The 20,453-nt window shown below is 39.2% G+C and overlaps 2 protein-coding genes and 1 pseudogene across 2 annotated transcripts; 2 read left to right on the top strand and 1 right to left on the bottom strand.

The window, feature by feature from the left end:
• Positions 1-251: 251 nt before the first annotated feature.
• Positions 252-9,074, top strand: gmppb (GDP-mannose pyrophosphorylase B). Its single transcript, XM_085457155.1, has 10 exons — positions 252-332; positions 1,867-2,050; positions 2,142-2,222; positions 4,676-4,724; positions 4,869-5,011; positions 5,172-5,330; positions 5,943-6,021; positions 7,890-8,017; positions 8,101-8,283; positions 8,778-9,074. Exons 2-10 carry the CDS (start codon positions 1,922-1,924, stop codon positions 8,907-8,909), a joined length of 1,083 nt encoding a protein of 360 aa, XP_085313281.1. The 5' UTR covers positions 252-332; positions 1,867-1,921; the 3' UTR covers positions 8,910-9,074.
• Positions 9,075-12,653: 3,579 nt separating this feature from the next.
• On the bottom strand, positions 12,654-14,049 carry LOC146709928 (zinc-binding protein A33-like; annotated as a pseudogene).
• A 1,059-nt stretch (positions 14,050-15,108) lies between these two features.
• LOC146709927 (tumor necrosis factor ligand superfamily member 6-like) lies at positions 15,109-19,320 on the top strand. Its single transcript, XM_085458070.1, has 4 exons — positions 15,109-15,348; positions 15,736-15,763; positions 16,007-16,045; positions 16,856-19,320. Exons 1-4 carry the CDS (start codon positions 15,172-15,174, stop codon positions 17,224-17,226), a joined length of 615 nt encoding a protein of 204 aa, XP_085314196.1. The 5' UTR covers positions 15,109-15,171; the 3' UTR covers positions 17,227-19,320.
• The last annotated feature ends 1,133 nt before the right edge of the window (positions 19,321-20,453 follow it).

Raw genomic sequence — 20,453 nt, 5'->3', positions numbered from 1 at the left:
GCACACAAGTTTTCAAAAAGTCTGTATGCACGGGATTTATCGATTTTCACTTTATTTATTTATTTGTATTCCACTATTCTCATTTAACTTTAAGACCAAGAAACCTTGTCCTATTATTAGTCTGTGGATAGAAATGCTGCAATAAGCCCGATTTTAAAATGACTCTTATTCTGAAACGCTTCACCGGATAAGCTATGTCACGTCGAACGAATTGATTGGCTGTCTCATGCACCGGAAGCCAAACAAGGATTCGGCGTTTTGATGATCTTACGTGTCATTTCCAGAGTGTCAGTGATTCAGACCGGCTGTAGACTATTAACGAAAAAACCCAGGTGAGTTTTCTTCGTTTTCATTTACTCTCACGCTGTTCGCAGACTTTAAAACCTGAGCACTAACCAGCTCCTTGTCGATTTGTGTTCATTGTAGATAAATAAAGTCAGCTCTGTCAGCTGACGTTAGCTATTTAGAGGCACTGTAAGTTCACTACAAACCAAAACATGATCATTGTCACATTTTATCTCACTGTTTCCCTTAAAAGTTAATTCATTTACGATAAGTGCTGATGTAATCTGTATAAAACGCAATATCCTTAACAGGTTGTTTTAGTAGTACCCGTTAGTTCTACCTGTTTTAATCTGTGTTTATTCCCATGTGTATCCTCGTTTTATCGCCTCTTTGTGTTGGTTGGTTCTTTGGTTTGTTTTTCGACACTTTTCAGGGACGTAAATATCACCCTATCACGTGTTCCAGACCGCCTGATAGAATGAATGAATGAAATCTGTTGATCTGAGGCGACACCATGACCTCTTCTTGTTCTTCCTCTTCTTTTTCTACCCGACGCCACAGTGTTTGCCACAGCGATCTGCTGTCACACCAGCCATCAACATGTCATCACTACAGCTTTAAATGTTCTCTGTGCTCTTGCTCTTTTCCATCTGCCTGAAAGCTCGATATTTAACATCCTTTGTCCAGTTTATCTACTATCCCGCCTCTTGTATTTCTAACTTTGTCTCCAAACCACTTCTGCCTGAGCTCTCCCTCTGATACTCCTTCCCAATGGAAGTCTGAGCAGCTTGATCTTTATCACCTCCATGTCATTGGCTAATAATTAAGTTGAATTTAATGCAGCCAAAAAGGTAGCAAATGCCTGAATTACTGCATCCAAAAGAGTAAATGCAGTAACAAAATCACAATCACTGTGATTTTTATTGTATTATTTACTCAAGTGTACAACTTTGTAAAAAGCCATTTACTTTTATTCAAGGCCAGTAGATATCAGGAAAATGCTCAGACGTCTGTAACACAGATTCTTTGCTTTAACTGTAAGTGGACCAGACATGTTTACATATATAGTTACTCTAAGAAGGTCCATTTTGAATCAGGAAGACCCTGACCTAAGTTAAACACGTTAAAATAACAGTGCAGAAGTTTAGTAAGTAAGAATATAAATAAAACAAAGTGGAATTTAATCATCCATTTTCTTCTTTTCATACTATTCACCTTTCCACCCTGAATAGAATTGTGTAGTAAAATGGCTCAATAAAAATGCGACAAACCAAAGTAAACAACACAGTGGATCAGGAAATAGTCTCTGATTTGCTTATTTGTGTTTCTGTCCCCGATCACAACGTCTCCACTCTCATGTGTACATAAATGTTATATTTTTATACTTTAGGAGGGCAAAGAAGTTCACATTTAGAGGTCAGAGAGGGAGAGAATAATTTTCTTCAAAGTAAAAAAGTGACTGTATTTGAAAGTCACTTTTAATTTTAAATCCAAAACAGAAACGAGCATGACTGATTTTTTTCTGTCCTTCCTTTAGAAAATGTCTGATTTTAATGATGAATGTGAATCTGGTCTTTTCAGGGCATCAGCATCTGGTTATTGATGAACTTGGGTAACTGTTGGTAACGGCAGAATCATGAAGGCTTTGATCCTAGTGGGGGGGTACGGGACCCGACTGCGACCGCTCACCCTGAGCGTCCCAAAACCCCTCGTGGAGTTCTGCAACAAACCCATCCTGCTGCACCAGGTGGAGGCACTGGTGAAAGTAAGGCAAAGATATCAATGAGGATTTAATGATGCTACTGAGAGGTTATTTTGTGTTGTAGTCATGAGTCACTGTCTCTGTGTGTTTTCAGGCTGGGGTGGACCATGTGGTTCTGGCAGTGAGCTACATGTCAGAGCTGCTGGAAAGAGAGATGAGAGTGCAGGAGCAGAGAGTACGTACAACAACCTGCACTGCTACAGCAAAAACCACCAGGTTTCTCCTGCATGGAGGCTATATGATGGATTTATTAATCAGGATTTCATTTACTGAGGTGTAAATGTGCACAACAGTCACTGTTGAGTATGTTTGGATCCCTTTTCAAGAAACTTTCGGCATCTCTGCTTCTTATTTTTCTTGTTCTAGTGTATCCAGGATATTCAGAAAGTCAGTAACAGGTTTTAGGTTCAAGATTTCCAATCAATTGGTCTGAATTTAGAAGCTAAGTAGGGCTGAACGATTATGGAAAATAATCTAATTGCGATTTTTTTGCCCCAATATTGCGATTGCGATGCGATATGCGATTATTTTTTAAGGTATTTGTCTTCTGCATTATTAAACAAAGACAAGCAATACATCATATAGTATGGCCAATACTATATTACATTAATTTTAAACTGTTCTTTCCTGGAAGACAGACCTCTGTTATGATGACATGAGGTGATGCATGAATTGATGACTGACATTTTTATTTAACTTCTTCAATCACAACAGTATATTTGAACATACACAATAGTTTATTTTTAGCTTACAAACATCTGAGCATAAAGTGCTGACAAGGAACCCTGGTGTAAACATTAAAATGAAAGTCAGTACAATGTGCAGATTGCAGAAATATACATAAACAAAATCAGTGGCTTTACCACACTCAGTTTTTCGACATCTGTGAACTACTAGACAGTCATTCAATTAAAAAATAATATTAAATAAATAAAACTAATAAATAAAAAATACACACATCTTACTGATCTCTGCAGTCAGTAACATTACACATAAAGTGCAAACATAATAGCAATTGTATAAACACACACACAAACACGCCTTTAAAGTTTAAAGGCGTGAAATTGGACGGTCTAGTTCTGATTAGCGTCACCGCTGTCTCGGTGGAGTTTAATAAACTCGGCCGTCTGCTTCTTGCTATCTAAAATATAACCAGACACTGGTGTAAATTCTCGACTGTCTCATACTTCTGTTTAATAAGTTTTCTGTTTGACGTTTAGTCAGCTGTGTGAAAACCAAGGAGGAACCCACCCGGGGGATTAATAAAGTTTTATTTTATCTAATCTAATAACTTTAATCTCAGCCAAACCGATTTACTCACGAACAAACAAAACACTGAAAAAAGCCCAACAATAACATTTTTAGGTTGTCTAAGTGACTTATATATTACGTTTAACCCGAGCAGCGAAACTCCGCGGTGATCTGAAAATGATGTGCCGGGAGTTGTGCCGTTCTCGGCCGCATCAGTAACCCTCGAGCTCCCGGCTAGCTGTCGAGCTGGTGGGTAGCAGACGCCTCTGAAAACGTCGAAGCACTTTTGCAAATATGGGATATCTTGATAAACCGAGCAGATATTTGATGTTTACACAACTACTTTCTCGCCTGAAAATATGTTAAAAGTTTATTTTGTGACCCAGAAAGATTAGTATGAGTAATTTTAAAACTTAGTAGCGGCCGCCATTGCTGGAAACTGGAGTTTGGCTGGGCCGCGCTATGAATTCTGGGATATGGTAGTAATTTGGACAGCCTTCGGCGCGTCGCTGTGACGTAATCGGTCTACAAATGCGGCCTCAGGAGGATGCAGCCCATGAATTGTATAATATAATCGCAGTATAATCGCAGCCTTTGCGGTTAGAAAATTGCACTTGATCATGTCGCGATATTATCGCAAATGCGATATATCGTTCAGCCCTAAAGCTAAGTCATCCTCAAAGGATAGCTAATTATTCTGAGATTGTGTTTGATGCAGTTCCAGCCTGCAGTTTTAATTTTTCTATGGACTGTTTACCTGTGTGGAGAAATTTGATCATATGTGATTGGTCAGTATAATATTGGGACTATAAGTGGAATAAAACAGAAAAAAAAAATCTTTAGATAGATTTATAGTGATTAGTTGCGTGTCTCATCTGTGGTTTGTAGTTTGAAGGAAACATCTTTGTGACAGAGGTGTGGTCCCTGGCTCAGCTGCAGGGGAGGAGTGGTGGTGCAGTGAGCTCAAGGGGGCGGTACTGGGAGGCAGGTGAGCCACTGACTGGCGATTGACTGATGACGGTGTCTCTTTCCTTTTCTCTATATAGTGAAGGCAGAGTCGAGCAGGGAGAGAGAGAGTTGGACTGGAACAGACTGTTTCCCTTGAATGCAGAATTGTCAATAAAACACAACACTCGTGAGCACAGTCACCGTGTGTGTCGTGTACTTTACAATCTTTAATCAGCGTGACTTCCGTGTTGTGCTTGAACAGGACCTCAAAGACTCGGTTGTTGGACTTGTTGGATTTCTGTATCTCTGGTCACATGTTAGGAAATAGATTCAGGAGACATTCATTTGGATTCATGTGTGATGTGGTGTGATTCCTAACTGAGCCCAAACATTAAAGTTGAACCTGTCTGTTTTTTGTTTTCTTCTCAGCTCGGGATTCGTATCTCTCTGTCTCATGAGAAGGAGCCTCTGGGAACAGGTGAGCTTGTCTTTACTACAGACAGATCCAGATAAGCGTAAATGGCTCTCTGCAAGTATCCAGTAATTCAACATCGATTAACTCGTCTTTTAAAAACCATAGTAAATTATTGTGAACCATATAAAACTGTATGTTTGTGCACAGCGGGTCCCCTGGCGTTGGCTCGAGACTTGCTGAATGATGACAGTGAGCCGTTCTTCGTTCTCAACTCAGACGTCATCTGTGATTTTCCGTTCAAAGATCTGCTGCAGTTCCACCACAACCACGGCAAGGAGGGAACCATTGTGGTGAGAGAGACTGTCCAAGTATTTCCTATGCTTAGCTGCTGCATATTGACAGGTTTTTATTAGTTTTAGGTGGTTTAAGGGAAGCTTACTACTGTGGGGTCATACTGTGTGTGTGTGTGTGTGTGTGTGTGTGTGTGTGTATGTGTGTGTGTGCATGAAGGTAACACGGGTGGAAGAGCCCTCTAAATACGGTGTGGTGGTGTATGAGGCGGACAGCGGGAGGATCCATCGCTTTGTGGAGAAACCACAGGTCTTTGTCTCCAACAAAATTAATGCCGGCATGTACATCTTCAATCCCAGCATGCTCAGCAGGATCCAGGTGAGGAGGCTCTCGCACTCACTCATAGTGTCGATGTTAGTGTGTTATTTAGTAACAGACTCAGTGTTTCCCACAGATGGACTTTACCTTGGTGGGCCATCCTGTTAGTATCTGGTATTATTGAAGACTGAAAGCTGAAAGGGAGCTCCCTTTCAGCTTTCAGTCTTCAATCCAAACTTTCAGCCTTAGTTTGGATCAGAGCGAAGAATGCATCTGGGTCACTGTTCAGCCTATCATTGTGGCAGTCACTGATATCATTCAGCTTCTTGATCAGAGCTCATCCTAGATTCAGATGTACTCAGACTTCACTATCTTGGACTGTAGCTAGTGATTGCAGTCCTCCTGCTCTGAATATCTCCTGCGAGACCCTGGGTCAGTCTAACCCGAGCCTACAACAGGTTTGCATCTCTGAGGTTGAAGAGCAGACTACAAGAACTACAGCCACCAGCTCCTCTTCAACATGGTGGAGTTTAAATCTGCCAGCAGGATGAGACTCACTGGAGAGGCACCTGATTATGTGTGAATCTGTGGGAAACACTGAGTCTGAAGACACTATAGTTTTGTTTATTTTTTTGGATCATGTTCATGACTTTTTATGCATTCTTTTTGCAGCTGAGACCAACATCCATTGAAAAAGAAATATTTCCTGTCATGGCAGGGGAGGGACAGCTGTATGCCATGGAGCTGCAAGGTAACTAATACTAATATTAAGACTGCAGTACTACAGCACAGGACTCTTCTCCTCCAGTGGCGTAGTGGTCAAAAAGTCACTGGTTTGATTCCAGCTGGAGACACAAATCCTCTTTGGGGTTGCGTCAGAAAGGGCATCCTGCGTTTAAAGAAAATCTACCAAATCAGACATGTAGAGCTGCCCACTGTGGCGACCACTGGTGGCAGGGAAGCAGCCGAAAGTAGCTTCCGCTACAGCACAGGACTGTAAAGCTGCATGTGAGATCTGAACATTCAGCTTTTGCCCAAAATAGGGGCCCGTGGAGAAGATCGTATTAATCAAAATGATGCAAGTCAGTTCATAAAAGTATACAGTGGTGACCTCACCTTTTTCTTAACACAGCAGTAGGATCAGTAGGATGGAAATGTATGGTTTGAAGCTGACCTGTGTGCTTGATCTGGTCTCTGCAGCTCACAGCTCCACCAGACGTAAGTGTTTGGGCTTTTCGTGTAGGTCTGGAGAGGAAACGTTTGCAGAAAAGCACCACTAACCTTTATGCTCAGACCTAAAGGTTCTCTAGAGTTCTGATACAGATGTTTAAAAAGAAAAACTCCAACAAAAAACATAAGAGCTCACCAGCAGGAGGAATCACTAGTTGGTGCTTCTCTACATCCTCATTCCTCTCTGACATCCTTTGGCTTTGCTGAAACAGTGGAACCACGTAGTGAAACCTCCACCCCATCCTGACCTGTAGTCCAGGCAGGCTTACTGGTCCCAGTCAGTAGTGGATTTCCCTTTAGAAGATGATGTGATTCATCATGTTTAAGTAGTAACAGAAGGTCCTCGAGATTAGCGGCGAAGCATTTACAAAACTTAAGAATCACAGGATAAATAAAAAAAGATGGGCTTGATTTGTTCTTTAAATTTTCTTAGAGGAGTAGGAATTTGTACAAGTGACCTAAATTCTGTTTTGTCTTTGTAATAAATATGGACAAACCTATGTCGGCCTAAAAGGTTAAATAAATTCATTACATTTTAATAACTGATCTCTGGCTAGTTTATGCTTGAATGAATAAATAAATTCAGGTTAAATCTGTATGTTAATCAGAAACCAGAAACCCTGATGTTTTTTTATGATGCTGGTGCTCGTAAAAACCCTGATTAATGTTGTTCGTACCAGTCGTGCTTTCCTGTGTTTTTATTCAGGTGTTTGGATTAATCTTTTTTCAGGATTGGTATTTATTGAATTATGAATTGATGGTGATTTTTCTCCCTCTTTTTTGTTTTTTTTGTTTTTAACAGAGATCTGTAGAAAATCCATCAGTCTTTCCAGTGAAAATGTGGCTTTTTTTAACCCACTGAACTGCATTTTCAGTTTTTAGTTTAAATCTGTATCTCTGCTTGTCCTGGTTTCCAATTTTGCCCCCATAGCCTAACCAACGGTAAGGGGGTGACACCATGGTTAGCACTGTTAGACGCTGGGTTCGAACCTTCTGGTTGATTTCTGTGTGTTTGTTTGCTCCTGAAATTCATAGACTGCGGCCATACTTGTTAGGTTATAACTGGTGATTTTGGTGGCCGTAGGATTAGATGTGAGGGTGCCTGTTTGCCCCGGTGTTCTCCGCCTCTTCTCTCTTGATCCTGCCCCCTCACAACACTTAGCTGGATATTTGGTTGAGGCAGATGAATGATTTGTGCAGCTATTAGAACAAATGCTGAAAACTCTGCTGGCAGTTATGTAAAATTTATGGCAGAGTTTGCAGTCAGCAGATTAATGTCTGCCTCTTACTGTGACCTCATTATTCAGTGAGTCACCTGTTAAAGATCACTAGGAGCTGCCTGGTTGTTTTCAGGCTTTCACCTTCCACCCTCTGTCCGTCTGTCTGCAGGTTTCTGGATGGACATCGGCCAGCCTAAAGACTTCCTGACAGGGATGTGTATGTACCTCCAGTCAGTACGACAACACGCACCTGAGAGATTACGCACAGGCCCCGGTTTCCTCGGCAACGTCTTGGTGGTGAGTGCACTTTGTTGATGTGACATCAAAATAAGGGCTTGTACTTCATGATAATGATCATTCCCTTTTCTTCTTCTCTGAAGGATCCCACGGCACAGATCGGGGAGAACTGCACCATCGGCCCGAATGTTACCATCGGCGCCGGCGTTGTCGTGGAGGACGGCGTGAGGATAAAGAGGTGCACGGTGCTGAAAGGGTCGAGGGTTCGATCGCACTCGTGGCTGGAGAGCTGCATCGTGGGGTGGAGCTCGTCAGTCGGCCAGTGGGTGAGTGGGAAAGATGTGTGGACGTTCTTGGTTCATTCATTTATTGTGAGACGCAGCTAATTGTGTCTCTGTCTGTTTAACAGCAGATCTCACTTGTGGTGATATTTGTACTCTATAACTTAGCCTAGTTTCTTTTTTTCTTTTTAGACCTTGTATCTGCTTACGCGCTCATGGATATAATTTATTGGAATTGCTCAAACTTGTCTGTTTTTTTTTGTTTGTTTTGTTTGCTTTGTTTGTTTTGTTTTGTCTTAAAGTAATAACCAAATGGGACTTTTGGCCAACTTCACAGTTCACTATTATATCTATACTTTTCACATAACTTATAATAGCTAATGCCAGAGAAGCAGTAGGAGAACAGAAGGAGTACTGAAAGCTGTGGCAGCCGTACTCTTTCTGTCTACTTAAATCCTCTGTTTCATCTCGTACAGCACATGCACAAAGACTTGTCACGTGCGATGGTAGATGACTTGTGTCTTAATGTGCGTCCTCAGGTGCGTATGGAGAATGTGACGGTGCTGGGGGAGGACGTGATCGTCAATGACGAGCTTTACCTGAACGGTGCCAACGTCCTGCCTCACAAATCCATCAACGAGTCAGTCCCGGAGCCGCGAATCATCATGTAGCGTCAGGTGGAGGAAAAATCCCAGCGCCTTTTATATGAACACTATGAGGAAGACCCAAACTGTGCCAGAGAAGAGGGAGGGACATTCAGGCAGTTGAATGGAAGCAAGAGGAGGAAGAACAAAAGGCTTCTTTGTCTTTCTTTTTATAAATTAATTTGGACTTGTTTTAGCCCTGCTTGGCTGCATTTGTCAGAAAAGGTGACGTGTGTCAAGGAAGGTTTCTTAAAGTACTGACAGGTCAAACTCTCATGTTGGCAAATATGAGAAAAGTCGAGAGAGGGGGCTTCTTGGTGGAGTAAAGATCAGTATACTGAGAGGGAAGGGGGAAGTGGGTGTGTGAATATATGAACACTGCTGGTTAGATTTACTATGCATTTACACTTCCTGAAAAGAACAATCAAACCACAGCTACAGGTTGATGTCATGACTGATGCTCAGATTCTGATCTGACTTATTGTGAAACATAATGCAGTATTGGTCACAGTTAAAGGTCCAGTGTGTAGGATTTCTGATGCTCCATTAACATAAATGTAATCCAGGATTTATAACTAGTGTTTCTACTGAAGACCAAAAAGGACAAACAGCACTGGCTGTAAGTAAATGGAACTGAAGGTGCTCCTACAGTAGAATATTTACTTACACAAAAGTGTGAAGTTGTGAGCTGGGTCCAGCAGAGGTGAAGACTAGGAAAGAGATGAGACCACTGTCAGCACACTGTTTAATCCACGCCACACCCCAATTTTAAGCCTTGGCAAAATCTTAATGGTTGAATTATATTTAAATATATAAAAATCACTGTCCGTACAGTTGTTACCAACCTGCAAATGTGTTTATTTCTGCTGCTTGTTGGAAACAAAGGGCGATTCAGTATCTTGCAATCTACAACTTCACCACTAGATGTCGCTAATTCCTACACATTGGTCCTTTAAAGCCATAGCAGTTTATTATTGAGGGCAGCAGAGCAAGCTGTAAGCAACTTCATGGAAATGTGAATGTTTTGAGTTGGAAGTCATGTTTGCATCCACCTGAATGTAATTGACATCAAATAACACTCAATAATTTGATTTGTTTTTATACGGAAATACCAATGACTGCAGCTTTAATCATGGGAAATGTTGGTTAAGTCTTGTGTTCTTGATGAGCTTTCCAGGTTTCTCTGTTCTTTGAAATGGCTTGTTTCAATGTCAGACGAGTTAATGATCATCAATATGTGCTCCAATACTGTAGTGGGTGAGCTGACAACTTTATAATGTGGACAACTTTAGTCTTTAAGATTAATTTTACATTATAAATAAATATACAGCGCTGTCTAAAAGTTCCTACTCCACATGAAGTAAGCAGTTTTGTCACAAATTAGGCAATGGCCATCAGATGCAATAATCCTCTTAAAGGTGAGAAAAGCAGATAAGGAAAGGTTTTCAGTATACTAAAAAAAACTTCAAAGGAACAGGAGTATAAGTCATTGCTTCCTGTCAGGGTTTTCAGAGTAAAAATACTTAGATTGTAAATTAGCTTTCAGCCTCGAGGAGAAGACGCAGCCTAATTTAGGACCAGTTTCTTGCATTATCACCAAAAATAATAGTCCTGAGGCCAAAAAGATGGAAAGCGCATGGCACCATGAAATTACTGGACCTTAAGTTGGAACCACTGACATCACTGAAGTCCACCAATGACTGACAGATTTCTTTCCAACTAAAAGTAGGGGCGTGACTCCAAAAGATCATCATATAATCTCATGACCAGACTGCCCAAAACTAAACAAAATGTATCCGACCATCAGTAAACTTTATAAACTTCATGAATTTGACATTGCATCAGTAAATCATAACATTTTCAGTATCACTAATGTTGACACTCATTCTGTGTTCAGTATTTAATTTGTACAATAATCTGTGTATATAATTAAAGAGACAACTTTCAAACAAATCTAACGCTAACATTTTAGCCATGTGTCATTTACTGCTACTAGCATAAAAATCAGATGATTTTGAGCTTTTACAAACAAATGTAAAGTAAAAGTAAACCGAGCCCAGTGTAAATCCCCTCTGTCATTAGAACTACTGAAACTTTTCTTTGACTTATTTCAGGGTCATAATTAAACACTCCCATTCAAATTTCTGAGCCAGAAAGAATCCTTGGAAATGAGAAACCTTCAGTAAAGAACTGTTAATCAGCCCTGTTGTTGGTGTTTTCACATAGCAGTTTCTCCTTAACTGCTGATAAGACAGACATCTCTCCCCTGAGACAGTTTGTAAAAACAAAGTGTTTTAACTTGAAATAATTACACGCCTGAAAATCTTTTAAGGGTATCTGTTCTGCTTTTCTGGGTTTTTTTTTTTTTAAATGTTACTGGGTCAGATTTTCATATTATATGTGAACAAAATAGACGTTGAAGGTCCAGGGTGTTTTTGTATTTCTTTACATACTAAATGGGGACAGTTCACAAGCACTGGGTAAACCCCTCTGTAGGCTTCCAAGTGCCAGCCAGTCAGCAGATGAGGGGTTTAAAGTTTGAACTGAGGGGCTGCATAAGGGACTGGAATAAGAAAAATAAGGATTGTTTTTAAACTTTGAATCATTCTGTGATACTGGAGTGGAGTCAAAAAGCATAGAGCAGGAAATTAACAATATAAATGCAACAGGTCACCTTTAAATAAATGCTCTCCTGTGGGAGGTTACTGAAACTTGTCAACAGGTTAGTCCTGTGTTAGTCCACGCTCAGTGCTGGTGTATCGATGTAAAGCAGTGATTCTGCTGTTTGTGGTGAGCACTATTAAGAGCTTAATGTGCAAAAGAGTTTGAGTGAAGGAAGTTGGTCTTTGTAAAAAAATGTTTTTAATTTCTGAAAGGAAAAATATAATCTACTGACCACTGCAACACGTCTGATCTCGTATTATTCGATGTTTAACAGGTGAAGGTCACAGTAAATCTCATGTCAGTGATAAAAATTATCACCACAGTTAGATTCGCCTTCCTGGTCTCTCTGCTTTACCCATGAAATGTAAAGGGCATGAACATGTTTTTCTTAAAACGTCACAAGCCTTTGTGAATGTTCTAATTTTAATTTAGAGATATAAAAACTTTATAGAGTCAAAGGTTGTTTATCATTTTTACCTGATGTACATAACATCTGAAAGAATGTTTTACATTTAAATCCAAATCTGTTGGTTTTACAGACACTTTTGAGCTTCGTTAGATTACTTCACTAGACTACCATAGAAATTGAAATGTATACACAATTACATTTTGTTTTTGCATCTAAAGTATATTTGTATCTAAATAATACCAATTTAAACATTAAATTGCACTAAAAAAGTCATAGCTTTTTATTATTACGTTTAGTAAAAAAACCAACTCTTGCACACTTGACGTTTGGATGGATCAGGGTGTGTACCACACTCAAAAAGTCCCTGTTATTGGTCCAAAAACGAAAAAATATTGATGACACACAGAAATGTAAAACTACATTTTCACAGATACAATTATTAAAGCTTGTAAGACTGACTATTACCAGTTAAGCCAAGTTAGTTTATATGTAGAGCCCATTATCTCGCCTAAAAGGCTTTATAGACACATGACACAGACAAACATATTAAAACAAGAAAGAAAATATACAAGTAATAAAATCTAAAAGGCTTTCAGTGTCTTTTAACATTAAAAGAAAAACCCTAATAAGCTATTGAAATGTTTAAATTCTTAAATAAAACTCATCAAAACTCAGAGATTTCTGAGTGGAAATAAGAGCTAGCTAAACCAAAAACCTGTAGATAAAGAGGGCGTGTGCTGTTCCACTCTCACAGTCACAGGTAAAATCTTCATTGGTACTTTATTGTGCGTGCCAATGTAAGGAAACAGCTTCTCAGTGAAACTGAGTTTGAAGGTGTGTATGTGTGTGCTGGTGTCAAGATCGAAGAATGAGAGTTTCCCTCTGTCACAGTCCAGCTGAACTTTGACCCTCTGGAGCTTCTTCACTGAGAGAAGTTTATCAGGAAGTGGTGGAGCAGCTGCTGTGTATTGTCCATCCTGGAGACATATTTCCCAGAATCCAGTCTGTAATTGTTCTTTTCTCTTAACAGACTCTATTAGCACACCGAGGCACCTGATCCCATCCTTTCTAACCTCAACATGCCAGCTGTGAGTCCCTGAGTCGAAGCCCTCGGAGCCCAGAACAATTGGATGGTGGTCGAACCTCTCTGGATTGTTGGGAAGCTGCTGTCTCTCACCGAGACTCACACTGGTCAGATCTTCTGAGAGGATGAGTTGTTGATGAGCTGTGTTTGGATCCAGAATCACTGGAGTGCAGGAGACCATCTCCTTCATGTTCTTCCAGATGTTGAAGGTTAGGTTGCCCAGGTGTTTGGCCACATCTATCAGAGCTCCTGAGACCACATGTGGTTCCTCCAGCAGGCTTGATGTTTTGCAGAAATGAGACATCTTCAGCTCTCAGGTTCTCCTCTGTGGCTCTGATAGCATCTAAAAGAGCTGCTATTTTTCTGCTCAGAGCCTCCATCTTCTCCTTGATCATCTGACTCTTCTGCTCCTCTTCTGCCCTCAGAGCAGTGATTCTTGCTTTTTCTTCTTCTTGTAGAAACTGGTGCATTTTTGCAAACTTCTCCTTGATCTTCCTCTCTGTGTGAAGGGCCTGGACTTGAATGTGTTCTCTGGTTTGATCAAAGTCTCCTTTAACTATTTTAAAGTGCTTCAGTTTCTCTTTTAAGGGCTGTAGTAACACCTGAAGCACTTTTCTGTGATCCTCCGCAGCTTCTTCGATGGTTCTGAATTTGTGTTTGTTGTGTATTTTTGAATCCCTACAAACAAGACACACTAGCAGCTGATGGTCCAGACAGAAGAGTTTGAGTTTCTCAGAGTGCAGACTGCAGCGAGCCTCTGACTCCAAAGAAGCTTTTTGATCTCTCTCCAGTAAGAAAGCTTCACACAGGTTCTTTAACACCAAGTTACAGGGTGGGTCATCTGACAAATGCAAATTCTTACAAAGTGGGCATTTACGTACTGGTTTCTCCTTCCACCACATTTGCAGGCAGTCTTTACAAAAGCTGTGGCTGCATGACAGCATGATGGGGTCTCTGAAGATGTCATAGCAGATCGAACAAGAGAGATTCATTTCTGACTGAGAGGACATTTTGCCTCTGAGTGAAAAAAAATGCAGCTGGGGTAATTAGAGACTGAAGATGTATCTTGAAACTTACTGTTCTTCCAGCTGTGGCTTCTTTAAAAGTCCTGCTCGTTATATGAAATCAGCAGCAGGTAGAAGTGGCAGTATCCCCGATAGTTAGAATTCCTCTTTGCTCCGATAGTGAATCTCAAACACACTGCTCACAAAGTGAAACTGTGACATATAACTGATGCCTGGTTTGATTCCAATTAATGTTTCTGTTGCACCTCTATTGTGGCACTTATGCTACCTTTGCCTACAAAGCCTCTTATCTGCATTTACAGTTCTTTTGTCTGTTACAGTCAACCAAAAACGGTGGAGAAGCAGAACGTTAGATCATATCTCAGCAACTGGGAGAAATTTGCCTTCAGGGATTTCTGCCTGGCAGGCTCTCTAACACCTGTCAGAGATGTATTGTAGGACACAGCATATGGAGAGGACTATGTATAGGTGACTGATTACTCGTGACAAACAGTGGAAAGTAGGCAAATAAAGTGCAGGCGACATCAATCAGAGAAACAGGAGAGAAGATGGGAAGCACAAAACAAAATAAGATACAAGAAAACTATTTTTTTTTTCATTTTTAATGCTAATCCTTACCTTAGAGATAAAAAGAGACTAGCGTACAGAAAATAACCAGAGTACCAATCAGAACAAAAAGGTAGCAAAACTCAGCGATATCACCAAAAAGTAAAATTATTGTGACAGTGTTATTGTTACATCTTGAAAAATGCATATTCGTGGATCCTTTTGATATTGTGGAAGATGAGTAATACTGTAAGATATGTTTTCACAGAATCGAAATATTCTGGGACGTCTTGAGTGATCAGTGGTTCTGGAGTCAATGTGAACTTCAAAAAAAGGTTTACTGATTATACGACACATGACTGTGAAACCAGAGCGTATGGTTGAAGTGTGACTGTGTTTAAGAGGAAATGTGTTTTGCAGTGTGTGCATGCATTTCTGTTACTGGTAGTGCCCCTCAGGATGGCGAGTCATCGCTACTTTAAACTTCCTTGCGTTTGAGTGGCTTCCTTGAGTCAAAAAGAAACTTTTTGTCTATTATTTGAAGATATTTTCTCTGCAGGAATGGCGGACACTGGTGTGGAACTGGACAGACTTGTTGCTGCAGTGCCCCAGAATCCAGATGAGCAACAAAAAGATGACAAATTGGCACAAACGCTGCTGTTTGTCCTCCTGACTGTAGTGCTGTATGGCATTGCTGCACAGGCTCTTTTTATTAACCTGCTTTACCACCGTGAATTGGTGAGTATCAGCTCAGTGTACTCTAGTCTTTAAATCTAAATATTTATTGCCTGCTTTTTATCCTCTCTTATTGTGACTTTAGAGGTATAAAAATGAATTGATTAACTGTAACAATTATGCAATTGTTGTGATATATCAGCTGATAAGATAGATACTACTGTAGCACATATCTAATTGCAAAAGCTTCTATTACTTTGGGCACATTTGTTGTCAGCTTGTCTCGTTTTAACAGTCATTTGTTTATATTTTACTCAATTTTCCTGTACTTTTAAAAAAATTTATTTTATTTTTTAAAAATTCTTCTCTGTACAAGTAAACGTTGTACTCTATCATCAAATATGACGCATTGACAATTTCTTTCAAACTAATTTGTAACTTCCATTGCAGGCTGTCTCAAGACTGAACAACAGATCAGGTACACAAGTCTCTTATTACATTTAACCTTAATTCAACCATGAACTAAAATCTCGAGACTAAGAATATCTTTTGTGAGCATATCTAAAAAACAAAACATACCCCTCCCCGCATTTTAGATTTTTGATTTCATTGCAGAACAAGATGAACCCATCCGTGGTTTTGCACATCTGACAGGATAACTTAAAATAAACAAATAAACAAACAAACAAAAACAGCATTTAGATTTTTGTTTCCATTGCAGAACAAGATGGTAGAATCCGTGGTTTTGCACATCTGACAGGTTGGATAACTTTTTTTTTTTTTTGTAAATAACACAAGTGTATACCATCCATAAATAAAATAACCGTCGTCATGATTTTCTGATTTGCACGATTTTTGCATTTGTTTCTCTAATTAACGGTCAAACTGTATAGAAAAGCCTTCATTTCCCATTGTCAGTGATAAATACTTTGTCTTGCGTGCTGTATTTATATATCAGATGTAAGGCAGCAGAGTTATATGCTGAGTATAAACGGTGAGTTTGTTTTGAAACTGCAATAAACACACCAAGATTTGATTTCAGAGAAAAAAGAAGCTAAGAAGAATATTTTTAATTTTATTCATTTGTTGGCACATTATGTGAAGAAGCCACATTAATTTAAATATTTACCAAATAAATAATAATAACACTAATAATAATGATTTGGTGAATATTATCACAAAACTAAAGTCCTGCATTATCAACTGTGTGCTATCAGGGGCATTTAGATCTTTTTTAAATGGGGTGGCACAAGACGGATGAAGAACAAGGCGAGGTGACTACAGGAAATTCAAATTTTTATGACAGCGTACAAAAAAATCTGATTAATAAAATGCTGGGTATAGTTTAGAAGCAAATGTGCGGGTGTCTTCTGTCCCTTCTGTCAGATCAACTCTGCAGTCCCTATTTCCTTTTGAACAATTCATTGAAACTAGCAGTTTCACAAAACAGATCATAACTGGCCCAAAACAGGAGCTGAACTTTACATAAATTGGTTTAATTGTTTGCCGTGTCTGACTGAAAATACACAACTTTAAATTGCTACATCCATCTTGTCTTTTATCCCTGCAGGCGGGTCGGTTCAAGAAAACGAGGTGATGCTTTGGCATATAAATTATCTGACTGTTCTCAGTGGCATGGCCTACAAAGATGGTAGGCTTGAAGTTCAGGAGGAGGGATTTTACTATGTGTATTCCAAGGTTTGCTTTAGTGATTTTTTTCACCACTTTGTTATGATATCTCCTCACCTACATGGAAATCATTATACCCTCATGCAGTCACAGAAAGAGTTACGGGTGAACTCAAGCGACTTAAACAACAGCTTTCTGGGTGGACTTTTTCATTTGCATAAAGGTGATGGAATTTTTGTGAGGATAAGGACGAATTTAAACATTTTGTATTATGATGTTTCTGAACATTTCTTTGGTGCATTCATGATGTAGCTTTACACAGCGTGAAATATCAGAACATCACCTGGTCTTTACCAGGCTCTCACATGATTTAAGTCTAAGTATAAAACAACATGACATATTACACCCAATGACTGTAGAAAACAATCATTGATCTCACTGTTTTATTATGCATTTTGCAAAAGTGTAATCAAAATGATTCAGTAGTTTGCAGACCCACCTTCAACAATAATTAGTCAATAAGTCACTACTGAGCCCAACAGATAAAACATTAGAAACTGGACTAAGAAAGCGCTATCAGTGGGTTGTGGCTGTGAAAGCATTGACATGATTGGCTGTCCTCAGGTCTTCAGGAAGGCTGTTCCACAGATGTGCAGCATAGTAACAGAAAGCTTCCGCACTGTGGGTTTTTTACGTCTGACTTTAGGGACAACTTCAAAAACCTAAAAACTAGATAAAGAATCTGTTCTGAGGCTGACAATGGAGATACTTAAAAGCTGGTGTTGTTCATACTCTCTTCTGGCCTTGGTCACAACCTGTGTACCTAAGTTCTGGAGTGTAGTAGGGGGCTAGTTTGTTTTTAGGGAGACCAGAAAGTAGTGTCCCGAATTCGAAAATGTGGCACAAGACAAACCAATAGAGGCCCAGTAGAGTGAAATCAGATAGAGAGTTTATTAAAAACACACGCGTGGGAAGAAGCACACAGCATCACATCAGCAGACTTCTTCTCCCAAAAATACACAGAGAGTTGCTTTTATAACGTCAGGGTTAAACGCCCCTTCTCGCGTTCTAAGAACATAATTTGTATTTTAAGAACATCATTTGCATCTTGTACAGACAATGAGCAATTTTCAGAGCTAAAGGCAGACACAGAAGTTCCTCTTTCTAACATCTTTTTCAAAATATGCCGATGATTTCAGGCCCTGGAGGCCCCCGTGGACTTGTCCTCCTTTTGACCCATCTTCTGTCACCTATTACTAAGCAAACTCAAATGCAACAGGTTGCAACAAGAAGCTGAATACATTCAGGCCTTTGCTCAGGCCTGTTTCTAGATTGTATGTATTATATGTGTTTTGTAACCTTCTATAGCTCCAAGTCACTTACACAATAGATTGTCCGGACATCGCGCCGAACAAAGCTTACAACCTCCAATTAATTGACCGAGCTCCAACAAGCACAAAATGCAATGTGTATAAAATAGTCTTAGCTGTACCTGTAATTAGAAGGTTAATGTAATACCAACAACTTCAATAAATGTATTAATGAAATGATAATTACTTTAATTAATGCAATGGCAATGACTTAATGCAAAGTTACTTAATGCAATGATAATAATGATGAATATGAGTAGCAGTAAAATATTTTCCTTATTCCACAGTAGATCATTACAGTATTCCTTGTGTTGCTTTTTACTTTTTTTAGCTTTATTTTCTCACTATTTCATTCATGTATGATGTACAACACTGTGTGTCAACTGCGGCTGTTTCAAAGAGCTTTAAAAAAACAAAAACTAAAAAACTTTGCAAGATATTGTATTACTTAGTTTTCGTAGTTACTGTTTTATACTTTGATGATCAATTAATTAAGTGGATCTGATTAGCAGCTCCTGGGTGCTACTTACCCTCTTAAATGCCATGAAAACAGCAAGGGTCTACTTTGTTTTTCACACACATTTTCTGAAGTCAACGTTTGTTTTTCAAGTTTTTGGTAACAATATAAGGTAGCTATGTAATATTGTGTGATGTGTGTTTGCTTATCTGAAGTTCTACAAGAAATCTAGTAAGATTAAGGTGATTTTTTTTCATTATTTCCTGATCTGTAAAAACGAATAACTTAAAGAGGGTGTATTTTCTTTTTCATGTGCACTGGTATATGGATATTAATGGATATCACTGGATATTAATTTGCCTCTAGGTAATTTACTTATAAACGCTGTGCAGTTTAATGTCAACGAGAGCAACAGATAAACATATAACTCATGTATCTCTATACACATGGGATTGTTGTACCAATTCAAATTTTGTTCAGCTGTGCATAGATTGTGGTGTTTTTGCTTGAGTTGTATTTTTGATTTTTTGTTTTAATAAACTCCTAATACCTCGCAGCAGTAAAATATATTGTTTTTGACTGGCAGCTGATATTCTCTTCTTTTAACTTTTATCTGAAATGTTTTTCTATTCTACATTTCTGATTAAAAGTTCCATTTTATATTTGTTTTGTAATTTGCTCTACAGTACGCACCTTATTTTTGGTCTTCAATGTATAACACCATCAAAATTAATCTGGTAGCATACTGTGTTTGCTGTGTTTTCTCTGCTTTTTCTTGCACAGCTTTTGTGGTGAAAAAGCTGTTTTGAGTTTTCAAGAACATGAAGATGAAATCTTTGCTTTTTCAAACAGTCATTAGCATTGTTGCCTCACGGCAAAAGGCCCTGGGTTCAATTCCACCATCTGGCCGGGGCCTTGTGTGAAGTTTGCATGGGTTCTCTCCAGGTACACCAGCTTCCTCACTGGCTCATTAGCTATGTGCTTCTTAAGCTGCTGCAGGTGCCTCTGACTGTAGCAAATAACTCTCAGACCACAGCGCACACGTTACAGAGTAGGTGTGCATGTTTGGCAGCACGGCAACACTTCCTGTTAATAGTTTGTTGTGTGGTTTGCATGTTCAGATCAACAGCTGCACCGAGTACTTTGTACCACAGACATTTTGACTGGTCACATCATCAACAGCAAAGGTGGAATAATAATAATGATTATACCTTCGTTTGATACATGGCCTAGTAATCTGTTTACTAATGTTTTTGATCTCTCGTAGTTGACTAAATTCAAAGTCAGGGAATGTCATTTAGTTATTTATATAACACCTTTCATACAAAAGCAATTCAATGTGGTTTACGAAGACAACGAAGAGGAAAGAATTAGGATAAAAACAAAAAATAATAAAATAAAATGAATATTTCAAAACTAAAACTAGTTTTAGTTTTAAGACTAAAATATGTTTGCTCTACAGTAGACACCATAGTTAGGATTATACACCTGAATTAGGAGGAAGAAAACAGAATTCAATTGACTGCAATCTACTGACATCTGGTGGATCGATTTTATAGACCGTTATCACCAAAAGCTATATCCACAAGATTTTATTCCAATCGCCACTAAATATGTAATGAATAATGTTTGCCACTTTGTGAAACCGAATGATGTGGTTACATTGTAACAGACTCCCCTCTACTCCTCCACTCACCTCTCCTCTGCTGCTG

Source organism: Copadichromis virginalis, linkage group LG5 (assembly GCF_057382275.1).
Source record: "Copadichromis virginalis isolate Kocher_CV1m ecotype Utaka linkage group LG5, C_Virginalis_male_GT1.1, whole genome shotgun sequence".
NCBI lineage: Eukaryota > Metazoa > Chordata > Actinopteri > Cichliformes > Cichlidae > Copadichromis > Copadichromis virginalis.
The sequence above is the reverse complement of the archived record's forward strand: the minus strand, read 5'-3'. Positions and strand labels throughout refer to the sequence as shown.

Bases quoted from the DNA above. Each gene is read 5' to 3' on its own strand.
- LOC146709927 (XM_085458070.1), top strand. From the start codon at position 15,172: ATGGCGGACACTGGTGTGGAACTGGACAGACTTGTTGCTGCAGTGCCC. The intron at 15,349-15,735 runs GTGAGTATCAGC...CTTCCATTGCAG, and splicing joins TGCTTTACCACCGTGAATTG to GCTGTCTCAAGACTGAACAA. The intron at 15,764-16,006 runs GTACACAAGTCT...TTTCCATTGCAG, and splicing joins AAGACTGAACAACAGATCAG to AACAAGATGGTAGAATCCGT.
- gmppb (XM_085457155.1), top strand. From the start codon at position 1,922: ATGAAGGCTTTGATCCTAGTGGGGGGGTACGGGACCCGACTGCGACCG. The intron at 5,012-5,171 runs GTGAGAGAGACT...GTGTGCATGAAG, and splicing joins GCAAGGAGGGAACCATTGTG to GTAACACGGGTGGAAGAGCC. The intron at 5,331-5,942 runs GTGAGGAGGCTC...TTCTTTTTGCAG, and splicing joins GCATGCTCAGCAGGATCCAG to CTGAGACCAACATCCATTGA.